Below are 12,106 nucleotides of genomic sequence, written 5' to 3' on the forward strand. Positions count from 1 at the left end.
AGGTTGACAGAACATTTGTTTTTCTTGTTTTACAACTGGATTATTCATTCTTTTTCCTTCCTAGGTTAGAAAGCCAACCCATGAAGCTTACCAGAATGAACTGAACATAGAAAGTGTAGAGCGATCATTCATTCTGTCAGCAAGGTATGCCTTTAGGCACAACATTATGTGTATTTTGATAACACATTATTGCTTAGTGCTTTCTCCTCAATATTTATTGGATAGTTAAATGTTGTGATAAAAGGATAAGCTACTTAATTATGTTGGGTGTGAGAAAGTTGCTTTACAATCAGCTACTAGACCATGTTCAATGTCTTGTTGTTAACATATAAAGCCCTAAACAAATTGGGACCTGGTTACCTGAAAGACCACCTGCCCTTAAAGAGATGTGTAAGATCACATAGATCAACTGGGAAATTTTTACTTTACAGCACCCTACAGAATGTCATAGAGTGGTGACCTGAAAATGGGCATTTTCTGCTGTTTCCCTGTAATATGGAACGCCGTTCTCTCTGCCATACATGAAGTAGCGACCATCAAAACTTTTTGCCCAGGCTTTCCCTGTCCCAAGAGATTGGACCCTGCTTTATGTATTTGAATCTCCTGTATTTTGTTTGATTCACTTTTATGTTTCTCTGTTTATATTGCTATTTTATTGGTTTTACATTATATTTTTGTTTTAATGATACATTACTTGGTTGTTAGACTGTAACATTAAGTGGTATATAAATGCTTTTAAATAAACAAATTGTCATATGTGTTTTACCCCCAACAGTTCTGCCACGGAAAGAGATGAGTGGTTAGAAGCCATCTCCAGGTCAATCGAAGAATATACAAAGAAAAGAATCACTTTTAACCCCAGTAAAAGTATTGAAGAGGTATGTCCAAATTGTTCTGGTCCAAATTGTTGCTTGTACACACTGTATGGCAGTGATGGTGATTTGGGTCCATAGACCTGTTATGCATGCCAAAGGCACAAGTGTTTAATGTCAGGAGAAAAGGCCGGTTGTTTGTCCTGTGTTGATAACTGTTACATAGCTAGTGTGTTACTGGAGAATGATTTTTCAGTAGTACATTAGGAGAAACATCTTAACAGTAAGAACACTTCAACTGTGGGATCAATTACCTAGTAGAGTGATCTTCTATTGAAGGGCTTGTGAGCCATCAGAGTCCAACTTGATACTTGACCCAGGAAATCCAGAGTTAGGGCATAGCCAACAAATAACCTCCAGCGTGAAGACCTCCAGTGAAGGAGAGACCATTATTCTACCAGGTACTTGGTCCCATTGTTGAACTACTCTTACTGTAAGAAGTTTTAAGAAAAATAATAGGGGTGGGGAACCTCTGACCTGCAAGCCTAGTAAGGCCCAGCAAGCTCCTGATGTGGCTCACTGATGGCTCCAGTCATCTCAATGGCACTGTGAGTCCCATTGGGACCAACTGCATGAAGGAGTTCTCTGTCAGGAACTCCCTTGTGCAGCAGAAAGGGCTTGCTGTCAGCAAAACCCACTTTGCCCATTTGCTGGTGTGATTTGGATCCAGCCTGCACCTGCAAATGGACATTTTTCTCTCTCTGCAGTGTCCTGCCCTGCTGCTAGGTTTTAGTTCCCCACCAGATGCTTGATAGTAAAGTAACAAATTAAAACATTTGTTAAAACATTCTCGTCTTTGGGGAGTTTTCTGCAGTTGAATCTCAAATATATGCAATAGGCCCAAATGATCTCCTCCCCCTATGCCTCCTTGATGAAAGCTTTCTGTCCCCTTCCCTCCCTGCCCACCAAATTCACACTGAAGTCTGCTAAAAATAATTCAGTTTAATTTCATCAACTGGTGAAGAGTTGTAATATGTACAGCACTAGTTAGAAAACTAGAACATCATGGTGGTTGTTTCTTTAAATCTGTAATCATGTGAGATTTTCTTTCCTCTTTCCCTTAGGCAGACCCAGAAAAAGAGACCGAAGATAGTCCTATAGGGTCAAAGGCGCCAATCTGGATTCCTGATACTAGAGCTACCATGTGTATGATCTGTACTAGTGAGTTCACACTCACATGGAGAAGACACCATTGCAGAGCATGTGGGAAGGTTGGAAACATTTCACAGCCTTATTGTAGCTATTACTCAAAATATTCAGTGGTTGGACTTGACTGCTCTGCAGCCTGTTAAAGAAATGATGCAGTTTTGATAAGATCACACTGCGGTGCATTCAGTGAGCCAGGGCAACTTCCCTATGAGCCAAGCCACAATTTTGGCTTTTAAGTCTAGGGGGGAAAGCAAGTAACGGGGGGTGGGGGGGGACATGATAGAGATGTGCAAAATGATGTACGTATTATGTGGGGAAAGTGGATACAGAAACGTTTTTCTCCCTCTTTCATAATACCAGAACCTGAATGAAGCGGAATGTTAGAAGATTCAGGACAGAAGATATAAAAAATGTTTTTCATACAATGCATGGAATTTGCTTCCCCAAGATGTAATGGTGTCCAGAAACTTTGACGGCTTTAAAACAGGATTAGAAAGAAATCAAAGAGGATAAGTGCTATGACTGTCTGCTTGTCAGGATGGCTATACATTGCTTCCCATATTGAAGGTGGCATGCCTTTGAATACCAGCTGCTGGGGAGCCTGAGTGAGGATATTGTGTAGGCATCTGCTTGACCACTGTGGAGAAAGGATGCTGGGCTAGATGGGTCATTGGCCTGATCCAGCAGGACTCTTAATAGGAAAGCTCTCTGATTGTTTTGAACCACATATCTTAATCATCTTAAAATGTGAGATGTGCGGTGTGTGTACTTCATATTTCTTTTTCTTTTCCAGATAATCTGCCAAGCTTGTTCATCAAATAAGCATGGGCTAGACTATATGAAACATCACTCTGCAAGAGTATGTGATTATTGCTTTAATGAGTTACAAAAACAGGGTAAGGTAAAAACTTTGTCTAAACCAGCTTTTCAATTTTTGATGCTTCTGTTTTTGCTGCAAACATATTTTAAGGGCATGTAAACCCGCTAAGTTGGAGCTGTCTTCCTTTCAGCATGGCTTGTAGTGGCACAATTTTTTGAGGATTAAATAGAACAGAATCAAATTCCCAAAAGAGAATAATAATGCAACATTGTTTTAGTTTTAAACAATGTGGTTCTCCAGATGAAAATATACTGCTTAGATTAAATATCCTTTCCTGCTTTGCTCGTATTTTACATAAGTGCATGGATTAACTCGCATTGCATTTTACAGTTGATTTTATATGGATGGCAGTGTTAGGAAAAGCTTACATCCATTTTGCAGCAGTTTTGCAAGAGAATATTGTTTTAATCATCACCCCCAAATACTGTACTTGTCCACCATCATGCTGTGTTCAGAAGGCAGGCTTGTTCACTGAAAATGGAACCATAGGTATATTCAAAACTGCAATATAATTGCTCTCATATGTACAGATAGTATGTGAGAAACTAGAATGACAATAATCTCAGGGTGGGCAGATGGTGTGCACTTAAAACTTAAAATTTGTGAAGACGAAATTCACTTTAAATTGAGGTTTCCATTTGTATGAAGTACAAAAGTATCTGTTTCTATTTCAGATAAGCTGAACACACCTCCTAAAAATGGTTCCCCAGTAAATCACAGAACTCCGTCTAGCACCTTATCCACAGTGTTGCACAGTATCCCATCTGGAAGAAAGCAGAAAAAGATCCCAGCTGCTCTTAAGGAAGTATGTATGACATAGTCTAAGTATGAAATTATGTTTTTATTAACGGCGTCATTGCTAATCTTTAGTAAACTGCTTTTAGAAGGGATATCTATTTGAGTGGGGCATCTTGCTTTTTTTTAGTACAGACTTATAATAGGACAGATAGTTGAAATATATTTAGTCAGGTGTGGTTGAAGCTTAATTAGCACTGTGCTGCTCCCTTGGTGCAACCCATTGCTACTATCAAATCTCCTTCTCTGCCCCAGATACTTTATTGCCCTGTGTTACCTGTCTCCAATTCCTTCCATGGCTAGGGAATTTGAATTGTGGGAAGCATGGTGGAATGAAACTTTCCTCCCTCTTACCTCTTACTATGGGACCAAGTACATGACTTGTTAGATTTAAGCCAGGTACAAACTAGGGATCCCAACGCTAACATTTAACTTTCAGAGTTAAACTAAACTTTGCAAAAATCCTTCTGGGCACATAGATGGAAGAGATGACAATGTGAGGTCCTTTGGTTTAGTATGTAGAAACCTGACCATTATATTTCTTGTGCTTCTTGCAATTGGTGAAATACCAGTGATTTGCACACACATTTCTATTTTGGTCACCAGGTTGAAAGAGTGGGAAGGGCTGTCCTTCGTACCTTCCTCACTACTTGCTTCAACATTCTTGGGCAAAGTACTTGTGCTCCAGTAGGCCACATATGTTGTTGCAGACTTCCATTTAGACAGTTGTACTAATATTCTACTGCACCATGTGGGAAATGAATTGTCACAACGCAGCATTCCCAAAGTGAAAGAGAGAAATAGTCTGCTAGAAGGAGAAGACTGTTCAGGAGACTCATAGGAGAGTTATAGAAAGAGATGACAGAGATGGGGGAGGCTTCCACAACACTGGGTATGATTTTTGTGAACATATGTTCATGCGATATCTAAATTTAAAAATGACTGGATAATTATTTGTTAAGCTGCAAAAAGGAAAATATATTTATGCATATGAATTGCTGTCTTGGGGACTGTTCTGTCCCATTTCAGTTGAATATTTACGGTGCTCATATTTAGCATGGTGGTATGCTATTTCTTTGCATATACTGATACAGAGCATTCGCAGAATCTCAATTAGGCAACCTTTCCCCCCTTGTCTGCTTCCCAAAGAAACATCATACAGCCTGAGGAATTTCATGAAACAAATTATTTATGTAGCTTAATTGTGTTCATAGACCAGCTGCTGCTTGTAGGAAACCTTTTAGCACCCCCTGTTGTTTGGAGTTACTTTAATTCTTGATGTATTCTCTGTGTGTATTGCACATGAACGTTCCCTGGAAAAGATGTTACGTGGAGTACCTTCAATATGCTGCCTTGATAGATTGTTGACGCAGAAAAGTTCCATGTGCAGTTTGGCCCGTCTCTCTCTCTAGGGATACTGTCTTACTGCCAATTGATTTTTCATGCTAAAGGCATCTCTTTCTGGAAAAGTGGTGAATTTATTTAGAATACTGTGATGGGACGATGAGCTGCTTGTGTGTAAAATCCTAGTCCCTCAGAGTTTGGTCAAGTTTGCAAACCTCTGTCTGTAACGGAGCCCCTTAAACATGGCTCCGTCAGTCGCTGGCAGATTCCGACAGTGGTTGCTTTCGGAATCGCTTCCAACATAAAAGCTCCTTAACGGAAACACGTCTTCTGGACTCTCTGCGTGACAGTTTCCGGCGAGGAGTGGGTGTCCCTACAGGAGGTCCTGAAACCTCCCCACTGTTTTCGCTGGAAGTGTCTCTGAGCCATCCCTCCAGCTCCCTTTCCCTCAGCCCAGCTCCTCTCCCCCTACTGGTTCCCTCTTCAGCTGCTGAGTCTCTCCCAACCTGTGTGAGCCCTTTCACTTCCCTTCCTTCCGATGGCAGTTCCCTGACATCCACCTCCCCTCCAGGGCCCCCTTCATCCCCTCTCGCCCCCTCCTCTACGGGCGGTGAGGAGGCAAAACCCCGGAATGAACTTCCTTCATCTTCCGATGTCCCGAACACTTCTCTCCACCTGTTGCGGTTCCTGGTCTCGAAGTACTCCTCCTCCTCAGAGTCCATCTCCCCTTCCCCTTCCGATTCCGAGAATCCTTCCAACTCCTCCTCCTCATCGGTGGTCCCAAAGTATTCCCTCCGGAACCTCTCCACAGGCTGAGGTTTCCTTGGGAACCTTTGATGGAACGTTTCTATCAATACCTCGTCATTGATATCTTCTGCCATTACCCAAGTGTTTTCTGACTCCGGTTCTCCTTCCCACGCTACCAAATACTCCACCTGATCCCCCTTCCATCTGGCGTCGAGGATTTCTGCCACATGGCTGCTGCATTCCCTTTCTTCTATGACCGGTCCCCGAGTGGCCATCCCTTCTCGTCCCCCCTCATACGGTGACAGTAACGACCTGTGAAATACTGGGTGCAGTTTCATGTGGTTGGGTAACCGGAGCCTGAAAGCCACTGGGTTGACCTGTTGAATGACCTCAAAGGGACCCAATCTCCTGGGTCTTAATTTCTTACAACCTCCTTTGAACGGCAACCCTTGGGTTGACAGCCACACCCTATCTCCCACCCTTATGGTTTCACCTTCCCTTCGGTTCTTGTCTGCCTGCCTCTTGTATTCTTCCTTCGCCCTTTCTAAGTTGAGTTGGAGCTGACGATGGATTGCTTCCATTTCTTCTACAAAATGCTCGGCTGCCGGGACACCCCATCTCTCCCCTTCTCCCCCTGGGAAAGCCCTGGGATGACACCCATAATTAGCCAAGAAGGGGCTCATCCCTGTGGACACATTCTCGGCATTGTTGTAGGCAAATTCCGCCAGCGCCAACTTTTCTACCCAGTCATTCTCTCTGTCATTGACATAACACCTCAGGTATTGCTGGAGGACCCCGTTTGCTCTTTCCGCCTGCCCGTTGGTTTCAGGGTGCCGGGCAGTCGAAAAGTTGACCTCCACCTGCAGTAAGCTCATGAGCTTCCTCCAGAACCTGGACGTAAATTGTTTTCCTCGGTCTGAGACCACCCTCAATGGCACCCCGTGCAACCTAAAAATGTGTTCTACAAATAACTTCGCTGTCTCTTCCGCCGTGACTGCATGCGAGCAGGCTACAAAGTGGCACATCTTTGTTAGTAGGTCTACCACCACCATGATGGCTGTTTTCCCCTTGGACTTCGGCAGATCAGTCATAAAATCTATCGACACTGCCTCCCAAGGTCGTTCTGGGGTTGGTAAGGGTTCTAATAGCCCCGCCGGTGCCCGCCTCTCCCCTTTGGCTCGCTGGCATTGCTCACACCCTCTTACATACTCCCGTACATCTTCCCTCACCTTAGGCCACCAAAATTCCCTGGTGACCAACCACATGGTTTTGTGTTGTCCAAAATGCCCCGCCGTGGGGCTGTCGTGCAACTGCTTGAGTACCCTCCCCCTTAAGTCTCCTTCAGGGATATACAGTGCCCCTTTGTAATACAAAGCTCCATTTCTTTCCTCGAAACCCCCTGGTTCCTCTCCCTCACCCCTAAGACCTCTGAGCTTATTCTGGGCGTATTCATCATTCTCTGTTTCCTCTACCAGTTCTCTTTGTCCCACCAATGCCGCCCCACACACCCAGCGGTCCTCTGGAATGACATGTCTCTCTTCGGGTGCTCCCTCCTCCTCCAAATATTCAGGTTTGCGTGAGAGAGCGTCCGCCCTAATGTTCTCTGGGCCTGGCACGTAACAAATCTCAAAGTTAAATTTGGAGAACTCCTGGGCCCATCTCACTTGCCGTTGGTTGAGCACTCGTGCCGTCCTCCAATACTCTAGGTTCTTGTGGTCAGTGCACACTTGCACCTTATGTTGTGCGCCAATTAGCAGGTGCCTCCATCTCCGGAACGCCTCATGAATGGCTAGTAGTTCTCGGTCATACACCGTGTAGTTCCTCTCGGATTTGTTCAGCTTTCGCGAAAAAAAGGCACACGGTCTCCACTCTGACTCCTCCTTCCCTGGCTGCAGAAGCACCGCCCCAATCGCTCTGTCTGATGCGTCAGTTTCCACTCTCATCGGTTTTTGTAAATCCACATGCAGGAGTTGTTGTTCCGAGGCGAAGGCCCTTTTTAGTTCCTCAAATGCTCGCTCCGCCTCCTCAGTCCAAACGAACTTCTTCTTACTGCTGAGACAGTCCGTAATGGGCGCCGTCAGGTGGGCAAAGTTTCGGATGAACTTACGATAGAAGTTCCCAAATCCTAGGAACCTCTGCACATCTTTCCTTGTTTTGGGTGTTTTCCATTCCAGCACCGCCTGGACCTTGCCGGGATCCATGGCCAATCCCTTGTCTGACAGGCGATACCCCAGGAATTCCACCTCCTTGGTATGAAACTGACACTTCTCCAGTTTCACCCACAGCTGGTTGGCTTGCAGCCTGCTCAACACTTCTCTGACGTCTCTCACATGCTGCTCCTCATTCTCAGAATACACCAACACGTCGTCTAAGAAGGCCACACAATTCTTGTAAAGCAAAGGCCCCAGGACGTGGTTCATAAACGATTGAAAGCACGCGGAGCCTCCTTGTAGGCCGAAGGGCATAACTAAATATTCAAATGCCCCCAAAGGGGTGAACATGGTGGTTTTCCATTCATCCCCCTTCCTTATTCGTATCAGGTTGTACGCCCCCCTTAGGTCCAGTTTAGTAAAAATCTTTCCCTTCCTGACCCTTGTCAAAATGTCGTCAATCCTGGGCATAGGGAAAGCCACTGGTTCTGACACTGCATTTAAGGCCCTGAAGTCACACACAAGCCTCGGCTTGTTCGTTTTTTTTTTATCCACAAAAAACACTGGGCTGCCCCCCACCGCCCTGGACTCTCTGATGAACCCTCTCTTCAAGTTCTTGTCAATGAACTCTCTTAGCTCCTGCATCTCTCTGTCTGACATGGCGTACAGCTTGCCTACAGGGAGCTGTGCCCCAGGGAGTAAATTGATTTGACAGTCAAAGGGTCTATGCGGGGGTAATTGGTCAGCTTCCCTTTCGCTGAAGACGTCGCGGAGATCTGCGTATTGTCGTGGTACCTTCACGTTCTCCGTTACTTCAGTCCCTGCTAGGGTGGCTTGGGCCCCTGCCAAACCCTTTCCCTCTTTGCAGTGTTCTAAGCAATGTGCTGAACCAAAAGAAACCACTCTCTGATGCCAGCCCACCAGCGGATCATGTAACGCTAGCCAGCTCATCCCCAATATAATGGGAGCTCCTCCCAAGGTGGCCACATTAAACGCTATCAGTTCGGTGTGCCTTGCCACCTTCATTATCATTGGGACGGTCTGCAAGCTGACTTCTCCTCCCAACAGCTCCCTGCCATCGATCGTGGTCACCTGCAGGGGGTTGCTTAAAGGGATCGTCTGTATCTGGTGTTCAGCTGCAAACTCTTTGCTCATGAAATTGCAGGAGCTGCCTGAGTCCAACAGCGCCTTTATCTTTAGAGGGTGTCCGTTTGGCAGCTCTAGCGCCACTTCTATCACTAGGGCGGGTTTAGGAGGTTCTGGCGTGGGCACTTTCACTGCTCTTTGGCCTGACTGCTGTGCCCCGACGGTGGCAGCCAGGCGTTGGCTTTTACTTGCTTCGGTATTTCTTCCTCTCTTCCCTCCACAGCTCCTACCATCCCTTGCCATTCCTTCCTCTGGGGGCAGACTCTGGCAAAGTGACCTGGCTGTTGGCAGAGATAGCATTTCCGGGCGCCTTTTCCCTCCTTCTTTCCCCCCTCACTGGGCTTTGAAACTGCGCGCGCGCGCGCTGTTCCGATTTCCATCGGCTCTGCCGGCGGGAAAGTTGGCTCTGGAATGTCTGGAATGCGGAACTCCTTCCAACGTTCCCCCTTCCCTTCCCGCCTCTCCAATGCTCTCGCCTCCTGGCGCGCTCCTATGGTCAGCGCTGATTTGGTCAGCTGGTCCATAGACTCCGCCCTGGGCGCCCGGGAAAGTTCGTCTTTCACAGCCGAAGAAAGCCCTTCTTCAAAAAGCATTTGAATGGGTTCCGCCGATAGATCCCACCCCAATTTATGGATCAACATGGTGAATTCAGTCCAGTACTCACGGACAGATCGGCTCCCCTGTTTGCAAGCCATTAACTGTCTGCGGACCACTCCCTGTTCAATATCGCTGGAAAACATCAGATCCATGGCGCGAAAGAACTTCATCGTGTCCTTTAGGACGTCACTATTCGCTGCCATCAGGGGTCTAACCCAGTCTCTCGCCCCCTTTTCAAGATGCCCAATCACGAAAGCCACTCTTGATTCCTCGTCAGGGAATTCATCAAACTGCAGATTGAGGGCATATTGCATCTCTGTCCGAAAGCCATGATAGTCTTTGGGCTCCCCCCCAAACTTCTGCACCAATCCTGGTACCTTTCTGACGAGCTGGGTGTCTTTCCCCTTTTTGTCTGCATCCTGAGCCCTCCTCTCCTCAAGCCTCGCCGTCTGCAGCGCTAGCTGGACCTCCAACACCCGGTACCTTTCTTCCAGGCTTGGACCCGCTCCAGCTCCTGCTTCTCCGGTTCCGGCTGGGTTGCTCATGATGCCTTCTCCTGCACAAGCTGCTCACGAAGACTGTCGGAATGCTGTGATGGGACGATGAGCTGCTTGTGTGTAAAATCCTAGTCCCTCAGAGTTTGGTCAAGTTTGCAAACCTCTGTCTGTAACGGAGCCCCTTAAACATGGCTCCGTCAGTCGCTGGCAGATTCCGACAGTGGTTGCTTTCGGAATCGCTTCCAACATAAAAGCTCCTTAACGGAAACACGTCTTCTGGACTCTCTGCGTGACAGTTTCCGGCGAGGAGTGGGTGTCCCTACAGGAGGTCCTGAAACCTCCCCACTGTTTTCGCTGGAAGTGTCTCTGAGCCATCCCTCCAGCTCCCTTTCCCTCAGCCCAGCTCCTCTCCCCCTACTGGTTCCCTCTTCAGCTGCTGAGTCTCTCCCAACCTGTGTGAGCCCTTTCACTTCCCTTCCTTCCGATGGCAGTTCCCTGACAAATACCTTTTAGCTTTATTACCCTTTATAGCTATGTGCTGTTGAAAATAGTGTTGGGTGCTTTCATCCATACTGTTCACATTGAACTGTACAGTACTTAAAGCTGCAGTTAGGAATTTTAAAAGGTGTGTATAAATCCTATCTCTACAGTTTGCATTAAAATTATCATCATAGGGTAAAATCTAGGAAGATGCATCTAATGGAAAATATTAATTAGAACAACAACTTTCTTTTATAGCACTTTCTGTCAGGGGATACACCTGGCATGCCTTGCAGTCACTCGCATTGTTTTGATTTGAGACTAACAATCCTTTATGTCCCAACTACTCATTCTAATCTAACCCAGTCGTCCTTGCCTTTTAATAGTCACTGGAATCATCTTGTGGTAGCCTTAGGTTACTAGAAATTTATTACTCATCTTTCTGAAGAACAGTGAAAATGAAAAATTGAGACAATTTCATGGTTTGGAATCCCTCTTGGGATGTAACAGACACCTATTGTAGGAAAGCCACTCTCACATTTTGGAGAGAATATCTGTGGTCTGCATTGTGGGAGTAGTAGAATATCTGCAATATGTTTTACATTGCTTCACCTTAGCACGTGCTCAGCACACATATGGAACATACAGCATGCTCAGAGAACATTGTATACCACCTTCCATTTCAAGGAAATGTCTCCTCTTCCTCCAACTCTTTCATTAACTAACTCCTAGTTTGTACTGAGATTCTTGATCATATTTATTGCTATATTTCAAGGAGAAATGAGTTCAAGGTTGTATTCAATGGTAGCCCTGCTCAGAGTAGGCCCAATGAAGTTAATTTACATGACTAAATTAGGTTCATTAATTTCAATAGATCTGTTTTGAGTAGAACTTCAATTCTGCTTTGAAATGAGTGCTGAAAGGATTATAACCAGTCCTGGAAAACACAGCACGAGTTACCAGTGCCTAGCAACTTACTGTGAGAGCTCAGGTTTTCTCAGCTGGAAATTGTGGCATATCCTTAGCGCCACGTATGATGTTATGTTATTTCAGGCCTTTTTAGCAGGATTATAATAAAGATATTGATACCAACATTTCCGGTTATATGAAGAATGTTGGTATAATCAAAACATTATTTGTTCAATCTCATGCACTCTTACAAGTACCATGTTTGTTCTAATTTCAGGTATCTGCAAATACAGAAGATTCTTCAATGAGTGGCTATTTATACAGATCAAAGGGCAGCAAAAAACCATGGAAACACCTGTGGTTTGTGATAAAAAATAAAGTGCTCTACACATATGCTGCTAGTGAGGTGAGAAATCACATCTCACAAATTAATGTAGAAGATTGCATGGTTGAATGAGTGGGGTGCTGGGAGTGGAGTCTAAAGGTCTGCTGAGACACGGGGGCTTTCAGGAAATCACTGAAAATAGTGGCTGGTGTGAT

General features: G+C 45.4%; 1 protein-coding gene across 2 annotated transcripts in view; it reads left to right on the top strand.

The window, feature by feature from the left end:
- Positions 1 to 12,106, top strand: part of FGD6 (FYVE, RhoGEF and PH domain containing 6) — a 61,216-nt gene that overhangs the window by 46,438 nt on the left and 2,672 nt on the right. The window contains exons 14-19 of one of the 2 annotated variants that reach the window (XM_081022463.1): positions 65 to 144; positions 776 to 878; positions 1,937 to 2,083; positions 2,815 to 2,917; positions 3,576 to 3,706; positions 11,844 to 11,972. In XM_081022463.1, the coding sequence (XP_080878589.1) occupies positions 65 to 144; positions 776 to 878; positions 1,937 to 2,083; positions 2,815 to 2,917; positions 3,576 to 3,706; positions 11,844 to 11,972 (693 nt within the window). Of the gene's footprint in view, positions 1 to 64; positions 145 to 775; positions 879 to 1,936; positions 2,084 to 2,381; positions 2,788 to 2,814; positions 2,918 to 3,575; positions 3,707 to 11,843; positions 11,973 to 12,106 lie in introns of those variants that run through there. The other variant, XM_081022464.1, reaches the window with a different exon arrangement.

The sequence above is a fragment of the Podarcis pityusensis genome (genome assembly GCF_964106645.2).
Source record: "Podarcis pityusensis genome assembly, chromosome: 10".
NCBI classification, from domain to species: Eukaryota; Metazoa; Chordata; class Lepidosauria; order Squamata; family Lacertidae; genus Podarcis; species Podarcis pityusensis.